Source organism: Colletotrichum fioriniae, assembly GCF_027942845.1.
Source record: "Colletotrichum fioriniae strain IMI 355084 chromosome Unknown scaffold_12, whole genome shotgun sequence".
Taxonomy (NCBI): domain Eukaryota; kingdom Fungi; phylum Ascomycota; class Sordariomycetes; order Glomerellales; family Glomerellaceae; genus Colletotrichum; species Colletotrichum fioriniae.
This window is the reverse complement of record NW_027076848.1, coordinates 1357799-1381289: the sequence shown is the minus strand read 5'-3', so window position 1 is coordinate 1381289 and position 23491 is coordinate 1357799. Positions and strand designations below refer to the sequence as shown.

Genomic DNA, 23491 nt, shown 5'->3' with positions numbered 1-23491 from the left:
CCCGCCGTTGACCGTCTGGAAGACAGTGGTTTAGGTTTCGGCGCTTTGACCACGTCATCAAACACGATTCAGTCCTGTTGCAAAGCTTCCGGGTTCAATGGACGCCAGCTGGGATGTGCTCAAGGCGTGAGAACTTTCCACAAATGACTCGACGCCACCACCATCACCTCGGTCTGTCTGACTGACGCTTTCGTCACTGGTCAATCACCACTCTGTGAGTCTCCCATACGAATCCCCTTTTCGTTGCACGTTGGATCTCTTCGTTGTTGAAAGTTAAAATCGTCCAGAGGTGGCCCCCGCACGCCCGGTGCCTCGGACCAGGGAACAGCTAGCCTCGATAGACGCCAGGCCTCGCCCTAATTAGTTGTCTCTTCTTCATGCTCAGCCAACGACCAGCAAGCGATCGCCTGTTCAAAAAGGTCAACAAAGCCACGTTCCCGAAGAAGCCGTCGCCGTCGTCGGTATCCCACGAGCTCCCCCTCATCAAACCAATGTCCGATTGAGCTCACCGCAGAGCTGGCTTAACGTCCCATCTTTTCGCAGAAGTGGTGGGGGGTCGGGATCACACCAGGGGTTCATCGCCCACAGAGGACCGGCGCCGACGGATACGATGGGATGTCGCCCGTCAGCGAGCTGCTTCGCCTGCAAGGCGCGCAAAGTCAAAGTACTGAGACTCCGAACGCCTATTGTCGACTCTTGAGTCGGTTCTTTGAAGTGAATTGAATCTAACGCAAGCCGCCAGTGCGATCTTCGAAAGCCCTCATGTAACCGCTGCACGAGTCTCGGGAGGGCGTGTCCGGGTTACGCGGATCCGTGGGCTGTTGTACATCGCCAGCAGAACGCATCGGCGGCTCACCAGGTCCAGGTTCGGGTCGCCAAACGACTGAAGGAAAGAGGTTCATTTGGCTCGACGTCGTCAATTCTGGAAGTCGACGAGGAGGGAACCTCCCCGGACTCGGTAGAGGAAGAGGAGATTCAGAGGAGGCTGAGGACCGTACCGAAAGCCTTTCAAGTCGATTCCGAGCTCGTCTCACTCAACCACTTTTACTCCAACTATGCATCCGGAGGCGAGGTCGCTTTGTTCAACCTCTTCCCCCGGCATGAAGTCGTCGGCTGCCTCATCGCCTGTCTTGCAGGAGGCTCTCAAGGCCACGGCATTAGCCAGCTCATCTTTACAGATGTGCCAGGCAGGATTGATGGCTCAAGCGCGGCAACACTATGGCAAGGCGGTCAGCAAAATTGGCGGCGCACTGAAGGATAATTCGACTGCACAAGACGACTCCGTTGTGGTCGCCCTGCTTACTCTCGGCCTCTTCGAGGTAAGTAACCCGAGTGAGGCTGGTGAAGGAGACGTTTAACCATGAGAATGAACCTTTCGGCATGAGACTCTGACATGCTCGAAGGCGATAGTACCAGATACTTCACCAAGAAAAATTACATCACATTGCCGAGGTTCCCTCGCACTTCTGAGGTATCGAGCCGAACAGGGCGTTGCCACATCGCTCGACAAGGGCCTACTTGCGTTTGTGGTTCACCTGGGGGTCAGTATCTTTGTAATGCCGGGCTAACTCACGGTCGGTCACTAATTTATTTTAGATGCTTGAAATATTCATCGGCCAGGAAGGTCGGTCACCAGTCCTAGTCGGCTTGAAACAAGCAGCCTGGGCGAAAGGGGGCATGGTTGAACCGCTGCTTGTTCGAGCTATCGACTACAAACACATGGTACAGCACGTGCTATCATCACCGGATATCGAACGGACATCTGTCGGCCACGTAACAGAAATTTTTCAGATAGGTATCGACATCATACGCGACCTAGAAGCAGCCGCGAACTACAGAATCCTATCCCCTGGGCCCCGAAACAAACCTGGGACCAGATGGCGCTGTCGACGAAGATCTGAATTCTTTCAACCACTTATTAGGCCGCAAGTCGGACGCAAGCGATGCGATAGCGAAAGGTCTTTACCTCACCATCAGACTACATCTTATTGAGTATATTCTAAGCTTATCGATTGCTCTCGGAGAACCGACTCGCGACGAGTTGAAGACGCTCGTCAATCTCCCTCATGGACTAACGGCATTGGAGCAAGTTTGCGAGCAGATCCGTATTGTATTCGGATTCGATGGCAGAGACTCAGCCTGTACCATACAAGGCGTTGGCTTCAATGCTTGGTGTATGTTCTGGCCCATGATAGCCGTGCTTAAGTCTGCTTTTGCCGATAAAGACACGAAGATGTGGATCATGGACAAGTGCATGGCTGTAAGCCAGGCGTCAGGCTTTGGTATGGCGATGTACCAACAGGGTTGGTTCGAAACAGATGGCGCCAAAGATTAGATGGACGTCGCAGAGTAGGAGTTGGTTCTATGGTTCCCATTGAAACAGCACGCATTGGAGTCAACATCTATGTAGACCATCCACGCACCTAACCACTCTCGTTCGACTCGCGCGGAAGTGTGAACTGAAGATATACTAGTACTTAAGTATTCGTGAGTAACTATGTTCTCCCCCTGTGTTCCATGCTTCTTGAGAGACTACATGAGACCCGTTCTACACGCCGTACACGATCTCAGGAGGTCTCTGATAAACGATGTACCACAGATGAGGGATCCTCTGAAAGGTAGACGGGCCAACTTCACTCACTGCCAATCTCATCCAGCCAACGTTCTCCTCGGTGCATCCTTCGAAGGCTGGGAAGCTGAAGTGTTCTTCGATGATATTCTCTTCATGGTAATCTTCCAGACGCGCGGGTTGCCAGTCAGCGTTCACCAGGTTGATGTGTCCGCGGACGTAGAGGTTGGCATCGGCCGGCGGCAACTCCTTGTACACGACGCTGCGCAATGATACTTCGTCGACTTGCACAAAATATTCATCATACATCGTGATGTCAGAACTGCTCTCTAGGCCGGGGGGGTTGGACTCTCGGGGTGGTGTCTGATGAACTCCCTGCCTGTGCTGGTTGTTTCACCCATTCAAGGAAGTGAGAGCACAACGTGGCCGTGGAAGCACGATCGAATCGTTCTTTGTCCTCCAAGAATGTCCACTTCATCTTGTCGAGGATTCCCGGATACTCGTAGTACTCGCTGCCCTGTCGCGATGTGTCGTTGATGATGTCTTTGAAGCGAGCCCAACCGTCATCATCGTCGTATGTACACCTGTAGAACACCCAGCCCCATTTGTCAAAGTCCTGAGTTTCGTCCCTGAGTAGCTCAGACTCGCAGAGTATATTCATCTTGGGCTTAGAGCCTTTCGCGTCGCTAGCTTTCTGTGTAGCGATAGCCGCCAAGGGCTGGCGACAGATGACGAACAGGTAGAAATCGACGATGCGAATGAGACACTATATTGCGCAAGCAGACTGTGATCGTACGTTGGCGGTATAGAGCATTCGAATTCAGAAAGGACCTGGAAAGAAAGCTCATCGTGCGAGCGTAGTCATGAGCATGATGAAGTTGAGGGTGCACGGGACGGAGGCGCACTGTCAGGTTCCCCTCGACATAAGCCCCCCTGCGGCGCAGGGAAGCGGCGTTTGAAGGCACTCGTCACCTTGGCGCCGACCTCTGTTAAGTGTGCGGCGTTCTTTGAAGATGGTTCTGCCATCGGAGCGTGCTCATCTCCATACATTGAAGACTGTATGAGCGTTGCGGTCGTTGTAAGGAATTCGCAAAGCTCTCCATGGCGTTCTCACCAGTACACCTTCTCGGGCGGTCGTTGGTAGAAGGCATACCAAGTGCTGGCATCGCCGCCGATACTGCCGAGCCATACCTCATACCAATCGGAACCCATCGTCTCAGTAGACACCTTCATCCACCCGACGTTCTCTTCTCCACACCCCTCGATGGACTCATGAGCGTTCTCAAAAGTATCAATTTCGTCTTGGTCTGTATGTCGTAGCACATTTGCCCATTCCCTCAGCGGTTTCCAGTAGGCGTCGATGAAGTTGATGTGGCTCTCACAGTCGAAATCGTAGTCGGGCGGCTGAGGCGCCTCGAACACGATACTCCGAAGGGACTCCAGGTCTACCTGGAAGAAGTACACATATCGGGGAATGCCACATCCTTGAATCCAATATCGGAGGTCTGCGCTCACATCTTTTGCTCTTGGATTCTCCGTTTGAAATGCCTCCAGGGACCAGGTGTGAAAATGAGATCGGAGTTGCTGTTTTGAGGCCCCATCAAACAAGGATTTGTCGTCAACAAAAGTCAACTCTAGGTTGTTTGCTATGCCTGGTGCGTCCGAGTCTGCGATATTACGGCGCGTACGGTAGGTGATGATCTTTTTGCAACGTTCCCAAGCCTCATCATCACCATATGTGGTGCGGTAGATCACCCAGCCCCATTTGTCGATGTCGCAATTGCGCATATGATTCTCTACCGTTGCCTGGGAGGTCGGTAACACCCTGATTGTTGAGGATTCAGAGAGCACCCGTCGTTGCGGCGCTCTCGACGGAACGGCATGGGCCACAATGCCGTCTTTGAGAATCGTCCTAAGTCTTGGTCGAGTTCGATGCTGGAGCGAGAAATACTGATTACACCGGCGATCGATCCCCCACCTCCCGAAGCTGTTTCGAACCAAGGACCGCATGGGGGATGACAGGGGATTCTGGACATGTAGTTGGCAAGATGGCTCTAGCGCGTGGTGCATCGGGCGTAGTGAGCTCAATGCCGCCGTGGCCGGATCATCTGCAAGCGCCTCGTGGATGGTCAAGGATTGGTCGGACGCCTTGTCTCATTCCACCTGATTTCAACTACTGCCAATGGCGCGGCCCGACTCACAGACAGCTGGATCGAAAGAGTCAATCAATCGCAGAACATGGCTTTGATGCAGCTGTGGGCATGGGAGCAACTTGGTCTTCATATTCTCACCCTCATCCTCTTTTCGCCTCGTTTTGCCCTCCAGTAGTTAGACGACCTGATGATCTCCTCGCACCCTTTAAAGATCCACCGCCACTTCTCGACAAAGTCCTCTGTGACCTCCCAGCTATTGGGATCCCATGGCTCTCCCCACAGAATCATGCCTCCTTTTCCCGATGGCGCATCTGCGTCGCCTACCATGTCTAGACACAGCGCCTCGTCGTCCCAGTCATCACCAGCCTTGATCAGGTTATCCCGCATCCTCGGTAGGGGCAAAAAGTCGAGCCAGGGATGGTGTACCGTTGTCAGCTGCGTCTCCGTCGGCCTCAAAAAGTACGGGACATTCCACGCATTAGTGACATTGTACACGGGATCAGTTCCAAAGGGAGACACGCAGTCATCGTCACATATCATAGGCATAGTGATACCCAACGTCTTCATGTTCTCCATCAAGCCGCGGAACAAATTGAATTGCACGAGCGGTATTAGTGAATCCGACATTGGATCCGGGCTCGGGCTCCTTCGACTTTGATGAGCGTGCTGTAGGAACAGCTGATAGATATCGTCTAAGTCCTCGTCGCGAATGTCTGCAATTTGTCGTCGCCGTCCGATGTACTTCAAGGCCATCAGCGTCATGTACTTGGCGCTTCTCCGCGAGCTCGTTTTCGACTTGTACAGGCCCTGCCGAGACACTTCCACCGTCATGTAGGTCGTCGTGCCATTATCATTGGCCACGGAGGCGGCCGGTAATGCCGCTGCCCACTCTGAGCTTGCTACGATGGCGCTGGAGGACGGCGGCGACAGGCTGCTGCTGGCCGAGGAAGGGGACGAGGGCCTCCTGTCGTCCGTACCAGACTGTTGGGTCTTCGCTTGGCGCTGCTGTTGCTTTTCAGCTTTTCTTCGTTGTCCTGTCGCAAATGATAGACGAGTAAGCACATGTCACTGGACGAGATGTGGTGTGGTCGAAGATTCCATCAAACGATGGGCAGTCAAAGGCGGGCGTAAGCAGGTTGCATGAGGCGGGTGCGCGGCTTACTCCACGTTCGCTGATTGAGCCTGTTCTGGATCTTCCGTCTCTCCGCAGGGCTCGTCTTGCCCTTCCAGTTGTCCTCGCTGGACACCACTGTTCGTATTGCAGGCTGGACAAGGCTTGATATATGCGGTAACGTCGTCGTTTCGGCCATTTTGATCTACTTCAAGTGCTTTTGGCTGTGATGTTCCTTTCGTGATGGAGAATTTCTGACAGAATGAACGGAGAAGAAGGGACACACTGAAGGGAGGGCAAGCGTGGAGCGTCTGAGGGGACCTAAACTCCGGCGTTAGCTCCCGAACAAAGGGAACATATTTTGGGGGTAGGCGCAAATCTAAGAAGAATCGACACTAGCTTGGGCTGGATGAATAGTGCTGCTGCTTGCACTAGTGACGTCAAATTGAGGATGGATCTCCAGGATATCCGTAGTTGCACCCAGCAATGTTCTCCCATGACATGACTCGCCAACTTTGGCCCGTTTTTTCGTGTTATTATGCCTGTGAGAAGTTTATACGGAGGCTAATAGTGGATTGACAATCAATCTGGGTCTGCATTCTATTGCAACGAGCACGGGCACGCAGGATACCTTAGCAATGTCGCATCCTACTCCTTTTGCTAACTTGAGAGCATCTCACTGCGGAATAAATGCATTAGTGATCATTCGAGTAGTAGAGTGACCAGCACACTTTGAATCATGGCTGATTTCGGTGACAGGCTTACCTCCTCCGCCCAGCCGGTGGTCTTAATTCAAAAGCTAGATCAGGAAGAGCCGATATGGGAAACTAGAATGCTGCATCCTGTGCTTTCTTTTGCTTCCTTTTGCTTCCTTTGAGATGTTTCTTTCGTCCGAGTCTCAACCAATGAAAGCCGATTCAGGGAACGCTACCTAGTCTGCTGCGATGCCAGCAAGGGTCTTCTGTTGGCGCTAACGAGCAGCTGAATTCAGGGGTTGAAATGAACGGTGCGCCGATCTTCTCGCACTCTCAGAGAATATTACTGCATAATTTCAATGCACTGCACAATCATGTCTGCCTGGAGAATTTGAACGGAACGAACTGATATTGGCCCTCATTTGCCGATGAAAACTTCCTTCAGAAACTCTTGTATCAACTCTGTGCTCTTAGCGTCATCGGGCGGCATGATAGCGCTCGCATAGAAGCCGCCTATGCCCTTCGCGCGGTTCACAAACCAGACCAGGTTCGGAATTCCTGTCATGACGAGTGTCCCGCCAGGCAGGATCCTGGTGTCCTCCTTGATGAAGTACGCTCCTGGAGCTTGACCAACCTTTGAAGGATCATATCCCTCTCCAATCAGACGGCCGTACATCATCTTTGAATCTGTTAGTATCCTTATTTCGAAGGAGTTCTCATATGACAAACTTACTGCACCATAAGCGAGCATCCCGGCAGATGACGAGTCGGCGCTGAACTGTGGCGAGAACAACTCCTTCAAAGACTCTTCGCTGAGAAGCGTCGGCTTAGTTTGAAGAAGATCGTTTGTCAACTTGGCGAGGTCCGGTACACTCGAGACGAGACCCATAGCTCCACTGTCGTCCTCGGTGACAGCGGGATAAGGGCCTTCCATGGGCACGAGTGTGCCATCCGAGATTCTCGTACTTGTCTCGACCAGCCTCTCCTTGATTGCAGTATCTCGATCAGGATGGAATGTTGTACTGTTCATCCCCAGAGGCTCGAAGATGTTGGTCTTCATGTACTCGCCGAGCTTCATCTTATTCAGTCTCTCGACTAGGATCCCGGCCCACTCAACACCTCCTCCATAAGCCCAGCTATGGCCTGGCTCGAACAGGAGAGGGATAGTGTATGCCTTCTTTGAGTCTCCCGAAAATGCTTGCGGATGTTCTCCACGAGACATTCGCCAGGCCTGAAGTCTCGGGTCAAAGACGTCCACACCAACGCCACTGGTGTGAGAAAGTAGATGACGAAGAGTGATTTTCTCCTTGTGCGGGTGAAGTGTCACGTTTCCCGATTGGTCATGGCCCAGGACTTCAAAATCCTTGAGTTCGGGAAGAACATCGTAAACCTCATCGTCTAGTTTGATCTGGCCTCGTTCAACGCACTGCAAAGCAGCAATTGCTGTAATTGTTTTCGTGATCGAGTAGATCCAGAACACACTGTCCTTTCCGATTTTGTCGGACTTGATAGTGCTGCTTCGACCAAAATACTCCTCGATGAGTTGGTTCCCTTGACGATCGTTAGTAGTCTCCTCACTTCGATTGGCCCTGAAAGCCTGGATCCTCGGAAAGTATCATGTTGCACGAAGACTCACCTGATGAATCGGTCGCGAACACGGCCAAGCCCGTGACACCATCAGCATCTGGGCGAGTTCCTGCTACAGCCAGGCTTTGGAAAGGCGTCGGCATCTTGGTAAAGGGGTTCTTCAATGTGCTGCCGCAAAAGTTCACGTTTCAACTTGACACGAGGATGTCATTCGACCCCTTAAGTGAAGCCAAGGCGATCACCGACGTTCTCTTTTCTGGTGAGTATCGATCGGCCAAGTGGTAGTTGAGTCTTCAGCTAGTACGGTGGCATCCCGGACTCATGCGTCACCTTTCTTCCTTGTCATCGTTGTTGGATGAAATGCAAAGCAAAACGGTCGCACCGGCCGGAAGACCGGAAGCCGGACAGAATGATTTCCGGCCGAAATCCGAACTATGAACCACCCAAGTTTCCACATAATTCGTCGACGTCAACATAAGTGCCTAAGTACCTAGTCAGGCGGAGAATAATTAACTTTGAGATATGATTACGCAGCGACTGTAGGTTTCGGATGTTTGCATCTTTGAACGCCGCACGACTTCCGGCCGTGAACGTGGTCCGACTTGAAGCAGTGCCGAATGCTGCGGCCCACTCGAGAACTAGACGTCTACTACACTTACGCTGAGAAAGCTCTCATGTTATCTCGTCTATTTCTACAGGTTGTGAATAGATAGTCTCCATCACTTCGAAGAATTTCAGCTTGACACAATCGGAAAATTAGATCTCAGAGAATTCAACCATGGAAGCTATTGCGAGTCGCAAGAGAATCAACCCACCGAAAGACGCCGTGCCCAATGCGCTAGCAGGAAAGGTAGCCCTAGTGACGGGCTCTTCATCCGGCATCGGGGCTGCTGTTGTCAGAGAACTATCGGCTCGAGGAGCTTCGGTGGTAATCAACTATGGTTGGCCTGAGTTGGAACACGCTGCGAACGATCTCGGGGAAAGCCTGAGCAACCCGTGGATTGCCGTTGAAGCAGACCTATCGACCACAAGCGGTCCCTTTCATCTTGTCCAAGTCGCCGTCGACAAATTTGGGAAGATTGACATCGTCGTCAATAACGCAGCCAAAGCAACACTGGCTAAAGTGGAGGACACAACAGTTGACTTGTGGGATGCGTCCATGGCCACCAACGTCCGCGGGCCCTTTCTGGTGTGTCAAGCAGCATTACCGCATCTCCCACCCAAATCGGAGGGTGGCGGCGGCAGGATCATCAACATCACTTCTGCCGTATCGACAGACCCTGAGGTGCAGCAATTGGCGTACGCCACCAGCAAGGGTGCGATTGCGACTTTTACCCGTTGTCTGGCGAAGGAGTTGCCGCCTACTTACGGATGTACCGTGAATGCGGTATCTCCTGGCATTATCAAATCGCCACAATTCCTTGGCGAACTGCAGAGAACTGGCGGCGCTTTCTTGACGCAAATATTCGATGCAAGGACCCCGGTGGATGGATGGATTGGGTTGCCTGAAGATGTCGCTTTCGCAGTCGCATTCCTGGCAGAGGAGAGAGCTAGCTGGATCAATGGTGCTAGCCTGAATGTTTCGGGAGGAATGTTTCTTGATTGACCATAGTCTTTACAATGCTAGCTTTACATGTTTACGATATGGACCAATTGCCATCTATCCAGCCTATCGATGGATGTGTGCTGTATAACTCTGCTAGCAACTCGTTTTCTTCCAGAGTGCTCAAATCCGGGAATGTGATCCCGCTGACTACATGATCCCCAGCTTCCGGGATGGAAAGTGCATCCTGTACCAATGACGTGAAAGACCCTATCTCAGGAGGGCCCGAGAGTCCTTGAGGAACCTGGTCGTGATGCGTTTGCGGTGTAATCTTTCGTGGTGGCACATTTCCTGCTTCTAGGAGGGCCGGAGATGTGGCATCGATTGACCTGTTCACCTCAAAGATAGGCTTACAGAGTTTAACGAACTCTTCGAATAACTTTTGAACGCCCATGAGGGCTGGATTATGACCAGCAAATTCTTGGAGACTTGTTGTTACCTGAGTTATCAAGCCGTAGTCTTGAAGACTCGAGGTATTCACCGTGTGGGTGAAAATGACGAAAAAGGGGTAAACAGGATACAACAAAATAAGCCTGGGCAGTCAGTTTGTGACCACAACATGTTTTCGAAGGAAACTCAGAAGATTGGCTTACCAAGAAACTGAAACTCGAAACAGGTGAAAATCGACCAATGTTTTAGCGATGCGCAGCATCTCTGATAGTGAACTAAGCGATGTGCGAGCGTAGCCGAGCAATTGCTGATGTAAACCAGCATCATCCATCAGGTACGGGTGAAGCTTAACAACAGATGTCATAACGGAATGATAGACGAAATCTACGCCCATCCACTCGGCTTGAAGATACTTCTCTTCGGTATGCAAAGGCTGCTTTTGACACTATCCTCAGTCAGTAAAAGTTCTCCGCGGTCTCTTATGCTCGGTTACCCCCACCTCTTTAATCGTTTCTTTAATCTTCCACATCTTTCCTTGCAATGCTTGGACTGTTTCAACATCTTCCCTTGCCTTCATATTCTTGGTCTTTGTGTGGTGGACAATGTCAGATTGAACCTCGGCCAATTGCAGAAAGACTTGAATAAGTGAAGTGTACGGCTTCTTCGTGTCAGGTGGCACGAGTTCTGCGGGGTTCATGTCGAATTCAGGCAGAGAGAGCCAGCGGTTCATGCTCAGAGCCAGCGCTCTGTCAAACATGTAGCAGATCGATAAAGTATACCGAGATTCTCGCAGCTCATGAGCAGCCATGGTGTGAGAGCTGATTCGGCGAGGTCCACCCAATGCCATGCATACTCTAGATGCTGACGCACTCAACTGCCAACACATCTCCAATTTCCCCGAGAGGAGCATAAACATGGCCTGAAGGGATCAGTTTGAGGGCTCAACAGAACGAGTCGCGCCGTGCTTACACCGGAAAGTAGTGCTTGAAGCAGCGGCAAGCTTGGCTGGTCCAGAACACCTATGCGGCATAAGGCTGCCTGCAAGTTCTTCTCATACTGCTGTCGCCTCTTCAGGATATGTTGTGCCATAACAGAGCCTGTCGTATGATAGTTGGAGGCTCCCAGATACATCCAGACAAAGAAGTTGACGGTTACTATGTAATGAATACGTGTTGCACCATTGACAGACTTTTCGATCAGTTCAAGGGCTTGGCGCTCTAGTGTTTCTTCAGAGATGACAGATCCGATGTCCATTGTAAAAGACTGGCCGACACTTTTTCGAGGACCTGGATTTCCATTAGCACTATTCGACAGGACACAAGAACATGAGGTTGCTGACTTGAAAGTATCAGATAAAGACTCTCGGCTGTTGGATAAGCTGTTTCGCTGAAGATATCAAATGCTTCTGAGACATCCTCTTCGTACGCAACGACGCTTGGTTGCTGGGACGCCTGGTTTGCAAACGCCAGAGCTGCTCTGAGGACTTCTCGTTTTCCTGCATCTAGTCCTAGGCGTGACTCCAGCTCCGATCCAATATGACTATGAGCCTGTGCAGCAGCTGGTCCCGTTTCAGTAGTGGAGGAACAGGTTGACTTTTGCTTGCTGTCCTGAGAAGCAGGAGTTTCCCCTGGCACGTTTCCCTCATCATGAATCCTTGGTGCTGACCGTTGTTCAACAACTGAAGAGTTGGCTTGTAATTGTTGGGGAGCAGCGTGTGAGCTGTGAGGCGTTGATTTTGGCGACGGAGGGTTCCCCCGAGTTGATATGATGGCAGACGAATTATTTCTACACCAGTTTCATGTGTCAATTGGTGTCGTGGTTTATTTATCGAATTCAGATTCTCCATGGCCTATTAGAAGATCGAAAACACACCTCGCATAAGCTGCATGTCTCATTCGTCTCTTGGGTCGTATGCGCAAACAGTCTACGGAGGCCGCTAGACAATTGGCACAAGGATCATCTCTATCGCACTTGATCTTTTCAACGAGGTTAGTACTACATGTAGATTTGAAGTAGCCTATTTTGATACAGGCACAGTGATTGCTTACCTTCTTTTCGAAGCAAAAGTCACACTAGGCCTAGGTTAGTATCCGGTGCTTCAATGGCGAAAAGGTGGGACCACTTACGGCACGGTTTCTCGGCGCAGCATCGTCAATCGTCCCGATCTGAAAGGCCATACTATACTATGCAGCAAATCAAGTTCATCATAACAGTGCTGACCATGAATCGAGGCGGTTGTTTCCAGTTCGGAATATTGCGTCCGAAAAGGGTGTGAACAAGGCGGAAGGATGGCAAAAGGATGAGCGAGTACGGCAGTCTTGCCGGAAGGCAGTACCGGTTGTTCACCAACACTTTAGCACCCGGACGGACTTCGGACGGAGATCTCCAGCTAAGTGAAGCGGTCATTGATTGGAATGGTTTTGATCCGAGTGGGCCCTATCGATGGGCATCTCGGGCGCGTGGAGTTCGGCCACCGATGCCGGTGGGATGAATCACAATAGAACTTTTCCGGGCCATGTCGCACCCAGATGTTGATCTCAAGCGGAATAGACAGTGATTACCTAGCACAGCTCCATTGGGGACCAGGGCAAGACAATGACCACCGGGAAGGGGTCCATAAGTAACTTTTGATCTACAGGTTAGAGTACTCAAAGTTGAGGCATACATGAAATAAGAAAAGCTGTGTCTGCCGATTGCTGACTTTCTACTTTCTGAGACAGAAAGCAACTACAATATCCCATGTCAAAGAGTGTGAATCCTTTAGTGCTGCTCCGACAATTTCACGTGCAGTTCCCTGGTCTACTGTCTAACATGACCATTTTCGTCAATGTCCTCGCGCGAAATCTTCTTCATTAGTACCGGGTTGACCGGATCAGGGAAAACCTGCTTGAATGTCAGTTATTGCTGATGTGGTCTTGGATGAGACTTCATACCTGATTCTCGAAATGAACATGCGCATGTCTGCCTTGGCCGTCCGGGTTCTTGATATCGTAGTTCATCAGGATGAATGCGACAATCAGCTTGATCTCGATATCAGCTAAGAATCGCCCAGGACACGCCGTCTTGCCTAAACCCCAGCCCAACATGTCCCTACGAGCGCTGACGTAGTGATGCTTTCCGCCATCTTTGTCATCTCCCTGGCGCAACTTCAAGAATCTGTAACCGTCGAATTCAGTAGCGTCATCGAAGAATTCGCTATCACGGTGGATGGCGAACGTGGGGAGCTCGAGCTTTGTTCCACTCGGGATGAAGGTGCCGTCGGAGAGGGTGACATCCTGGATAGCGCGTCTCTGTAGAGTTGCTAAGATATCATTAGTTCCACACACGGCTCAAAATTAATGGGCGACATACTCAGGTTTGGCGAGTTCAGGCGATGAGTCTCCCGAATGAAACTGTCCAACTTGTGCATATCCCACAAAGCAGCTTTCGAAAACGCCCCATCGAATTTGACCAAAGTATCAATCACCTCTTTCCTCAACTCTGGTATATACTCTGGATGTGCCGAAAGTTCAAATAGCGTTTGGGTGAGCACGGCAGAGGTGGTGTGTATTCCTCCGACAGCAAGATTCATTTGCTCCTTGAGATGCATGTCAATGACCGCGGAAGAAGTACCTGGTGCCTTACGAGACATATGGTAAAGCACACTCGTTGGCTGAGGCTCTGGTACTCCGGTCTTCTCTCGCTCATCAATTTTGCGGATAGCGTTGACAACTATCGACCTTCCGAGGCTGAGTTGCCTCTCAACCTCGGCGTACCCTGACACAAATCGATGAACGAGCGGCCTCAGCATCGGGGGCCAGAACTTCAAGGCATGCGCGTGTCTCACCCCAGCATGTAAGTACTCGGTGGTCAGAGTGACCCAAGTCTCGTTGTGGGGGGCATCACCATCTATCATGACTCTGGCGGTTAGGATGCCAAGCATACGGAGCATTTTCGGATAGATGTTGACCGAAGTCCATTCTATCGGTAATTACGTTAGGTAAATAGACAAGCTGGTTGGAGAGAATGTATTCGTAACTTGCCTTCGGATTCAGTGAGTGCGTTGGGGATATAACCGTCAATAAGTGAAATGAAGTCAGGGATGAACGTGGCTGGAAAAGCGAAGGTTAGTCCTGCAATGGAAACGTCTTGAAGGGGAAACTGACGAAGATGAGGTGTGATTTCCCGCTTGAAAGTAGACAATGCAAACTGCTTCAGTCCGCCCATGTACGTGTAGTCGATCAATAAATCCTAAGCTTTTTTTAGCATGGCAAATTTGGCTTTAGTTCCTCTCCCGATCTTACCTCGTCAAGGGAGTTTTGGAAGCTAAGTCCGGGCTCTTTCGAGATCTCGTCCACATATTGATGCGGGAAAATAAGTTTGACCCCTGACCTGATGTGTCAGCACATCTAATCGAGGAGTGTGTTGGGAACATGGAAATGCTCGTACCATCTGCTGTGTCCACGCCAAAGATTCTGTCTTTGAACTAAAGAAATTGTTCAGTCCAGAATATCTACCCCAAAGTATGAAGCTGCGTACCTTCTCATATCCTACCTGCACAATACCGGGAGCATTGAAGGTGTATTGACCCTTTCGTTGTTTGGGGTCCTTGACTTCGAATCCAACCAAAGGGATTCCAGGCAGTTTAGAGACTGATCGTCGATACGCCAGAAGAGCGGCAACTCCGCAAAGAAGAACCCATGCCCAAACAGTCGAGAACATGGCTAGAAAGTTGCTGCAGTAATACTGTGATTCAGTCACTTCAAAGTCAACGAAAGATTTGATCCAAGTTTCTGTTTTAGTGTTCCTCGTATATTATATCGGACAGGACTGCCTGTTTTCATCACTATTCATTGACGACATGACTTAATCTCGAAACAAAAAAGAGTACGCCCCTCAAGTGCCCACAACTCATCGTGCTCAACCGATTGCTAAGAAAATTAGCGATCAGTAGCCCCTGATTGGATTGGGCTTGTGGGGTCTTAGCACACACATCCCTTCTCAAGTTGCTTCATCGACCCTGAAAGCCAGCTTTCCATTTTCACAGAGCGGCCGACATCCGACAGAGCAAGTCTCGAAACTTGAGCAATGCCAAGCTCCTGGTCGCACGGAAAGTTGAGACCCACAGACACCGTTAGGTTTTCCGGATTCCGGTTTCCGAAAGCCGGGTATTCTCGAGACCCACCTGTCGTCCGAGAGCGACGGGCATTACACGAAGGTTTAATCATTGCCGGGCGGTAGAAGCGGGAGACGAGTCATAATTCTTCCAGAAATACATACTAGCTATGTCAGTTTCGATTCAAGAAGCTGTGGCCATCTACAAAGCCAAACGATGCATCACGCCAGCCAACATGAGAGCAAGACGCAACCGAGTCAAATTTCAGACTATTATCACACATCTTCTACTTTGATTGCTTTACTTTGAAAAGAACTGACTTCGATTCTTCGACTGCAGAGAGAAAAGCTCTACTGCCTGGGCATCAAGATGACAAGTTCCACAGCCCTTCAAGTTGCCATCATCGGCGGTGGCATAGCCGGACTTGCCGCAGCACGGGTCTTACGAGAGGCCCATGATGTCACCATATACGAGCGGAACGATCCAGAAGCGAGAGAAAGTGGTGCTGCTGTCGGACTAGGTCCAAATGGCTCGAAGATGGCTGCCAGACTTGGACTTACTAAAGAGTCCCTGAAAGCCGTTGTGTCTAGTGGCTTCAGGAGTTATGACCAAAACGGCATTTTGATTAAAGAATCAAGAATCGACTGCCTCCGAGGCTTCGGTTCCGAGTGGTGGATGGTCCATCGGCAGGATCTCAAAGATGCTTTGCTAAGAGCGGCAACAAGCCCTGATCTGGGTCTATCTGGCTACCCTGCCAAGATTGTTTACAACTCTCGCGTTGTGGAAGTTGACTCTCAAGATCGAGCTGTAATCTTTGAAGATGGGTCCGAGATCAAGGCGGATCTGATCATTGGTACGTCTAGTCGCTGTGCTAAACTAAGACAACTGAACCTTAAGCCTATCCAGGTGCGGACGGCATTCATTCGAAAGTCCGTCGAACTGTCGCTGGTCCGTGTTATGCCGAGTCAACTCCCGCGAACCTTTCTTTGTACAGGTTTACCATTAGTCGTTCAAGAATGTCGGATATTCTCGGAGAAATTCCGGATCTGCTAAGATATGAAAATGGCGTTTTTCTGTCTTCCTTTATTGCAGCGGACGGGTCGAACCGAAACGTCGTTGTATACCCCTGTCGCGATCTGGAAATCATGAACTTTGCTTGCGCTGTCCCAGACAGTATGCTCCAGCAAGAGACCGAAGAGTCTTGGACTAAAGATGGCGATGTACCCGAAATGCTTGAGACTTTCAAGGACTTTCCATCGTGGCTTCTACAACTCATGAAGTGAGCTACCCTACCACATTTCGAGATGAAGGAACGTTAAGCTGACCACAACATCACAAGAACATTGTCTGACGTCAAACTCTATCAACTCCGTGATGCAGACCCTTTGAATACCTTCACGAAAGATTCAATTATTTTGATTGGCGATGCAGCCCACCCTATGGTGCCGTATCAAGGACAAGGAGCCAACCAAGCTTTGGAAGATGCTGAAGCACTCAGAGTTCTAGTTCACCCCGACTTCAGAAAAGAGGATTTGCCCGGTAAGCTGAAGCAATGGGACCAAGCCAGGTGTAGCCGCGCATCCCAGGTTCAGCTGAACTCAAGAGTGGCGGCAGCTAAAGTTTCGCCTGAGATTATCATGCAGAGGATGAAGTTCAACTGGACGTACGATGGGATTGCAACCTGACTGGCGAAGCTTGGTAGCATCAATGATTCAAGATGATCATCTGAGCTGCAAGTCGGAGACGGAGTCTGAAAATAGTAATAAATTTCTACTGTGCTTCCGGTGCCATTGCAATAAGTTTATGTAACCTCTCTACTTCTCAACGTGTTCATCTCATTCCCCCCTTCCTGACCATCCGCATAAGGTGCGTAAGTCAGGTAGTCTTTATACGCGTTTGGTCTTGGGTCGCTAGTTGTCGAGCTCTCCGTGCCGCTGCTCTTTCCGGTTGCTTGTGAGCTCTCCCAGCTCGAGCGATTGCCGGTTATCCTGATTGTAGTGATGCGTGCCAAAGTGTCTTGAATCCGGCGAGCGACTGAACGCCCGGTTCGTGGCTGATTCCTGTCCGGCAATTGAGGCGTATACTGCTTCATGCGATACATCCGAGGAGACACGCGTCGGATAAAAGATGTCATCCCTGGCATACACGCACAAATGACACTCGTGTGCATTTCGACCAACGACCAAATCGATAGTTCTTTGTAATCGTCTGTATGCAGAGTCAGCTATGGTCTCCAAAAGTCTATGAGACCTCCCTCACAAGTCGGATTCTGCGTTCCGCCGAACTTCGCCAATGTAGCCAGCCTGATCCCACTCGAGGCTGTCACCCTATGGGGCAGTCAGTAGCCGCTAGAGGACATGCTATGATATTTATAGCGGTACTTACGATAACCCAACTAGAAATATGAGGCTCACGCCGATCTTTTTCTTGAGGGTCCATGAGACAGTGATGCTAGATGCTTTGATCAGTGATCAAGTACTGAACGGTCTCTGACATCGTCTTACAATTGAGTAACTGGCAGAATGAACAAAATGAAGTCGATGACGATATTCACTCCTCCATTGATGAAGGCCATGACACTGACGTTTCCGCACTGAAAATTAGTATCAACGTCAGCCAATGATCCGAATCAAATGGCAATATTCCAGGTCGAGGACATTCTGGGCACAGACCTTTCCTTGATGCTCACCATCCCACTGCGTCCAATTGTAACTGACTGGTGAGCATACGAAGACGATACCTAGTATCTGCCCGATGCCGTAGACCGTTGTAACCCCTAGCATGACATAGCAAACGACCCGGAACCAAGTCTCAGCGAAGAGACGCAGGTAGAAGATGAGGATTGACAACTTGGTGACAGCTACAACGAATGAGTAGAGAAGCTCTTCGACAAAGAAGAGCTTGACATTGTGTCAGTGTGCTATCAGTGCCCACTAATTGGAAGCAGGGGGTTTTGGAGTCATACTTACCAAGAGTATCTGGGTGATGTTGTCTGGAGATACCATCCATATGTCTTGCCCAAGACCTATGCCGATCACTACGGAAATGGTCAGCCATACTTCTTGAATAAGGATGCCGGCCCGTGAACCCACAAATTTGCGATCCGATGTCTGCTGGTATCAACGCAATGGTGGATGCAAGGATTAACCAATCATCCCAGCCGAACGAAAATGCAGGATTTAGAGAAGGGATTTTAGAGATCAGTCGAGCAGCTAGAGCCACCACCGCAATAGGGAAGAGGGTCCAAGTGATGGGACCTTGATCCGTATTACGACGAACGGGTACTCTGCAAGATGTTTTCGAGTACTTCTGTGCTTCTGGTAGTTGAGCGCCCGTCAGCATAATGTATCCGCAGTGCCTTGCATACAAAGAGATGAGCTTCAAAAGAAGACCGCTTCCAAACGAGTGATGTCATACGTAGAGACTCAGTCACAGTGCAATTCTGTGCCAAACATGCGCCAATATTTCCGTTGAGCAATTGATTTGTGCAAATACACGCAAAGTCAGTCGCGTTGCAAGATGACTTTGCAACCTCTTTCGTTGTGCAATTCAACTACGATACCCTGAGTCAACGTGCACTTAGAATAGTAGATCAGTGGGGTCTTACTGCGCATGGGGATAATGAGGCTGCCATCTGCTCCATCGCGGCTGCTGCCGGGTCAAGGGGGGCTGGTGATGTTACCCCGGGGGAAGTCGCATTTGATATGGTGGTCAGTTGTATGGACGTCGATACTGCTGTCACATCCACGACGAGGCATGCTAGCCAAACCGCGATGCGCAGTCTGGTCCAGCTCATGGCTGCGTGTCATCTAAGGGTTGAGGCAACTCGTTTCGTGCACCTGGCGTGATCATGAATGTGATGGAAAAAAGTCCAGAACCAACGCCCAGCCATGATTACGAGATCATTGCGTGTGTTTGAAGGATGGGGGCTCCACCCTCTTTATGAGGCCACTAATTGTCGCTACAACCGGTTGCAGTCTAGATCGAGCGAAACGAGAAGCTATGTGGATCGGAACAAGCCAGGCCTGCCGGGGAGGCGGCGCATGCGGATGAGACATTTGGGCGATGCAGTTGTCGGTGCGAAGCCAAACTCAAAACGGACGATGGTCATCGTCAAGTCCGCTGCACTGAGTCAGACTGTCTGCTAGCTAAAGAATTGCGAGAGCAAATTACTGCCCACGCGAGCTACGCTATCGTGAGCTCGGACAAGGTTTGTAGCCGTCGTTCCAGAGCATAAAGAGACGGCAGAGTGCCACGGGACATGGAGCGGCGTGTTCAACTCCGCAATGGCACACACGGTTTGGTTCCCCGGCTCGGTACAGAGTCGGGGATCACTCGATCCATGGGAAGCGCAGGTCTCTTTGTGTGGTGTACAGAATGTCGTGACACGGTGATAGAACAGACTTTTGCCCAAAACTCTCTTCCCACGTGGCAACTACTTATTCATTGCCCTTCAGAATGGGAGCTTGTCCGCTGAGTCCCCATGCGGCGATGAAGCGAAAATAACGTACCAAATCCCAGCGCACTCCCCCGAAAAAAGTATGCAATAAAGTTGCGTGTACGCTCAAAAGCCTGAAAATATAGTGAAGCTAGAGCATTGAGACTTTTCACCCATCTTGGCTTACAATAAGGCCCAGTTCATCGGCTGGTCTAAAGGCCATGAGAACATGCAGTGGAAATACTCGACGCGTTCGAAGTCTCAGGACTTGGTATTTTTGACTCGTGTAACAGAAAGCTCATAACCTTATTCCTGGGAAGTCTTGATAGATCAACTCGTCGAGCATGGGAGGATGAGTCAGTCGCTGCCCATGTACTGTTTAGTCCGAACGGATCTTTAATCCTTATTATTATGGGGTTTTCGGGGTATTAGATCGCATACCTAGATCCGAGTGATTTCTACGTTCAGTATAACAGGGAGCTTTCAGGCATGCATTTCCCTATTTTATGAGAGTCATGGTCTAGCTATGGAATACCTGAGTCATTCCAAATTCTATCGAGGCTGCCATTAAAATCAATGGTCGATGTAGGTCGATACTTAAGTATGATTCACAAGATGCAGCGCATGGAGTTCTTTGGATTAAACTTAACTCTGGAACCCTAGACTGATCAAGTCCCAGCTGGCCAATAACATCCACAATTCGTGGCATGCCCAGATGAGTTTGGCTGAAGGTCACATTTAGATCTGCCATATTTCATATTAGAGTCCCAGGAAAATTTTTGCTGAGCAGCCATCAGACATGAAATTGTTGTCTATCAAATTCGTCAGGGCTCAGATGAGGTCTAAGACTACAAGAGAAGGTATGAAGAGGCGAGAGTATCAATGACAGGTGTGCTCTGCAGCCAGCCCCGGGATCACAGCGCTGTGCCACAGCAACACAGTGAAACTATCGCGTACTAGTTCGTTTCCGGATTTACGGATGCTAGTCTTGCACAATAAGTGCACCGCGCCTAGTTCATGAAAGGAAGGCAACGAGACTTTGATTCAGGTTGTCTTGTCATTTTGCCGATTGAGTCCCGGATAGGAAACTGAGAACGTTGCCACGCTTACTTTCCATAGCTTGGCAGATCCTATAGGATTCTACTCTTACCCTTACATCCTGAACTGCAAGTCTCATAGGGTAGTTGTCGGCAAGCTGTCTCCCCGCCAAGATGACTAGTGAGTCTCACTATTATCTCTGCTGTAGTAGGAAGTGAAAATGATTTGCCGAGAACGTCATGCTCTATCCAATGTTATTGATATCAGAGGGCTATAAAGCCTAAGCACCCACCAGACTGATTACTTGATTACAACTCAATCTCATAAATCACACCGGTCCATCCATGTCAACTTGAACTGCTTCGAGTCTGATTAGACCACTCTCTTCAAGCCAAAAAAAAAAAACTCCTTCAAGTCTCAAAATGCGTTTCTCCGTCGTCGCGTTCCTGACCGCCATCATGGCCGTGGCCTCTGCGGCGAGCTCTATCGAAGCGGAGAAGCGTCAGCTTTCAGCTGTAAGTGTATTATGGTTGAGAATACATTGAGATGGACTAACAAGCCTCGTTAGTGCGTTCAGCAATGCATGGATGATCTTGGCATTTACGACGGACATGCCATTTCCCAATGCAGAAGAACCTGCGGCGAACGCCCTTGAACGAAAATTGGGTGAGTGATCATGGTTTGGGTCATTTCTTTTCAAATCGGCATACCCCAAGCCTTCTCTTTCAGTACGCCAACCACGATGTTCTACTCGCTTACTCCTTCTCTTTGTACAGAACGGGGTCCGCTAGACTGCCAGGGTCGCGAACCACCTAGGTTCTCTTTTCAAGCTATTATAGATTCAAAACAGGGGTTAAAGGCACCCTTGGCCGGATTGTTGAATATGCGGAGGCTAGTCAGGACAATTACAGAGAGCAGATGCAGTCAAATACGAGAGGCCAGAATTGTCAACAACTTTCTCAATAATCCTATCTACCAAAACATCTTTCAAGCAATATTTCTACCCTGCTTAGTTCAGCAACTTGTTTCGTTAAGATTGCTTGCCGCCACCGATTAAGCTCTTAAGACCATCTCCTTGCTGCATAGACTGTCCGGTAAATCTGGATTCGGGTGTAATCCTCGTTCGATGTCGACAATTACCTGTCTGTTCTCTCCGATGACCAATGAAAGTAGTTCGAAAGGAGATTTGCGTGCCTGAGAAAAAGGGGCATGCATCAAGGTGCATATGCCACACCACTGCATGTCGCCACTTTCAGCAAAATACATCACCAAACAAACCAGACTACTTAGCTTGTTCCCGAACCAACATGGTTTATCGGGCCATCGTTTGTTACGAGCATACCTTGGTGCCTTAAGTACCTCGATCAATCACCTGCCTTATTGAACGGTCTTTACACCATTAGTGGCCAGAAGATTTCGACCATCAAAGACCAGACATGTCACCTCGTTGGTGTCCTAGGTGGGTGATCTGGCGCATAAGTTCACCGATGTGGTATTCTCACCGTACAATTCATCGGGCCTTTTGCTTCTAGTCGTTCCATATCTCTCGCATGATCATGGAGTGCTTGCTCATGTTGTCTTTTCATTGGGTTTCCGACAAATTTCTAACATCTCTGCCGTCACAAATCAGCAATGGTTCGCGAGAGTCTAATCACATGTAAGATATTTTACAGCCAACCGTTTCAGCTATTTGGTCGAGAGCCAGGGACGTTTGACGCGCTAGTTCCTATGAACATGGCCTAGACCTATGATATGATAACCACTATCCGGGTTTGTTTGGTGGCAAGCATGGAGGATCACCCGGTTTCTCGGGAGGTGGGGGTGGGGACAGGATGCAAGGGAGGCAATCAGGCCTGCCGAAACCTCTTGCCGGTCGGTGTCACGATCAAGTACTTATTCTCATTGTCCCCTCTTGGCACTCACCTTCCATTATTGTCGTTTCTCGCCGTTTGTGAATGAACAGATGTTTGCCATGCAAGAAATATCTGTTACCTGTTGTGAGTCCTGAGAATTCACCTCCAAAGAATGTGACCTCGGTTTCTCAGCATGAGCACTGGCAAGTGATGGTACTCAGATTCTCAAGTCAGCAACTCCATGCCCGAACCCTTCACTCCGCGTAGATACCCATAAAGCCTTTCCGCTTATGACTTTGAATGAGACTCGCACGCCCCGTGATCGGAAAGATCTGCCCGTCCACTCAACACGTGAGTGAATCAAGGCTAGCGTCAAGTACCGCGCGGGACGATCGAAGTGAGGAGATTTCATGTCAGGATCTGCGTCTAGACAGGATGTTAGAGATCCACTGCATGCAGGTATCTTGGAACCCTTGCATAATGTCCCGCTGTGACAAAGCCTTAATTGTAACCTTACATGGTGGGCGTGCCTCACCGTTGGTTCGCTCGAGAAGGGAGGCAGACATCCTGCTTATGGGTTGAGTTATAATCACACGGCAAACAGATATGTCTTGTCACCGCCCCTCGGCCGGCTCCATCCTCATCGGGGGGTTGGTCGGGTCCGCTTCGTTGGAAGACAAAAGTTCTGGTAAAGCTTTCGCAGATAGCCGCCGTTGCAGTCCGGGCCGTTCACCTCCCTGATTGGATTTTAAGATTCACAAACATGGAAAGTGATGCTCCGCACCTGCCCGTTGGGTACTGGGTGTATTGGATGTCACGTTCTTATGGTCAAATGAACGCATTCCGCGGTTGCAACGGCAAACCGAAAGCAGCGAAGCATACGACGCTGCAAACTCCGTCGGCCGGAACTATGATGCGGAAGTAAAAAACACCCGGCAAAACAACTTATTCTCCGATAT

The 23491-nt window shown here is 50.0% G+C and overlaps 3 protein-coding genes across 3 annotated transcripts; all 3 read right to left on the bottom strand.

The window, feature by feature from the left end:
- Positions 1–2548: 2548 nt before the first annotated feature.
- Positions 2549–6032, bottom strand: N0V96_009593 (uncharacterized protein; the record flags this gene model as incomplete). The annotated part of the gene is made up of 6 exons (XM_065758695.1): positions 2549–2853; positions 3008–3335; positions 3692–4014; positions 4258–4481; positions 4907–5756; positions 5885–6032. 6 exons carry the CDS (start codon positions 6030–6032, stop codon positions 2549–2551), a joined length of 2178 nt encoding a protein of 725 aa, XP_065612760.1.
- A 914-nt stretch (positions 6033–6946) lies between these two features.
- Positions 6947–8258, bottom strand: N0V96_009592 (uncharacterized protein; the record flags this gene model as incomplete). The annotated part of the gene is made up of 2 exons (XM_065758694.1): positions 6947–8079; positions 8165–8258. 2 exons carry the CDS (start codon positions 8256–8258, stop codon positions 6947–6949), a joined length of 1227 nt encoding a protein of 408 aa, XP_065612759.1.
- A 4649-nt stretch (positions 8259–12907) lies between these two features.
- Positions 12908–13517, bottom strand: N0V96_009591 (uncharacterized protein; the record flags this gene model as incomplete). Its single annotated transcript, XM_053190264.2, has 3 exons — positions 12908–12991; positions 13042–13409; positions 13460–13517. 3 exons carry the CDS (start codon positions 13515–13517, stop codon positions 12908–12910), a joined length of 510 nt encoding a protein of 169 aa, XP_053052194.2.
- Positions 13518–23491: the final 9974 nt, after the last annotated feature.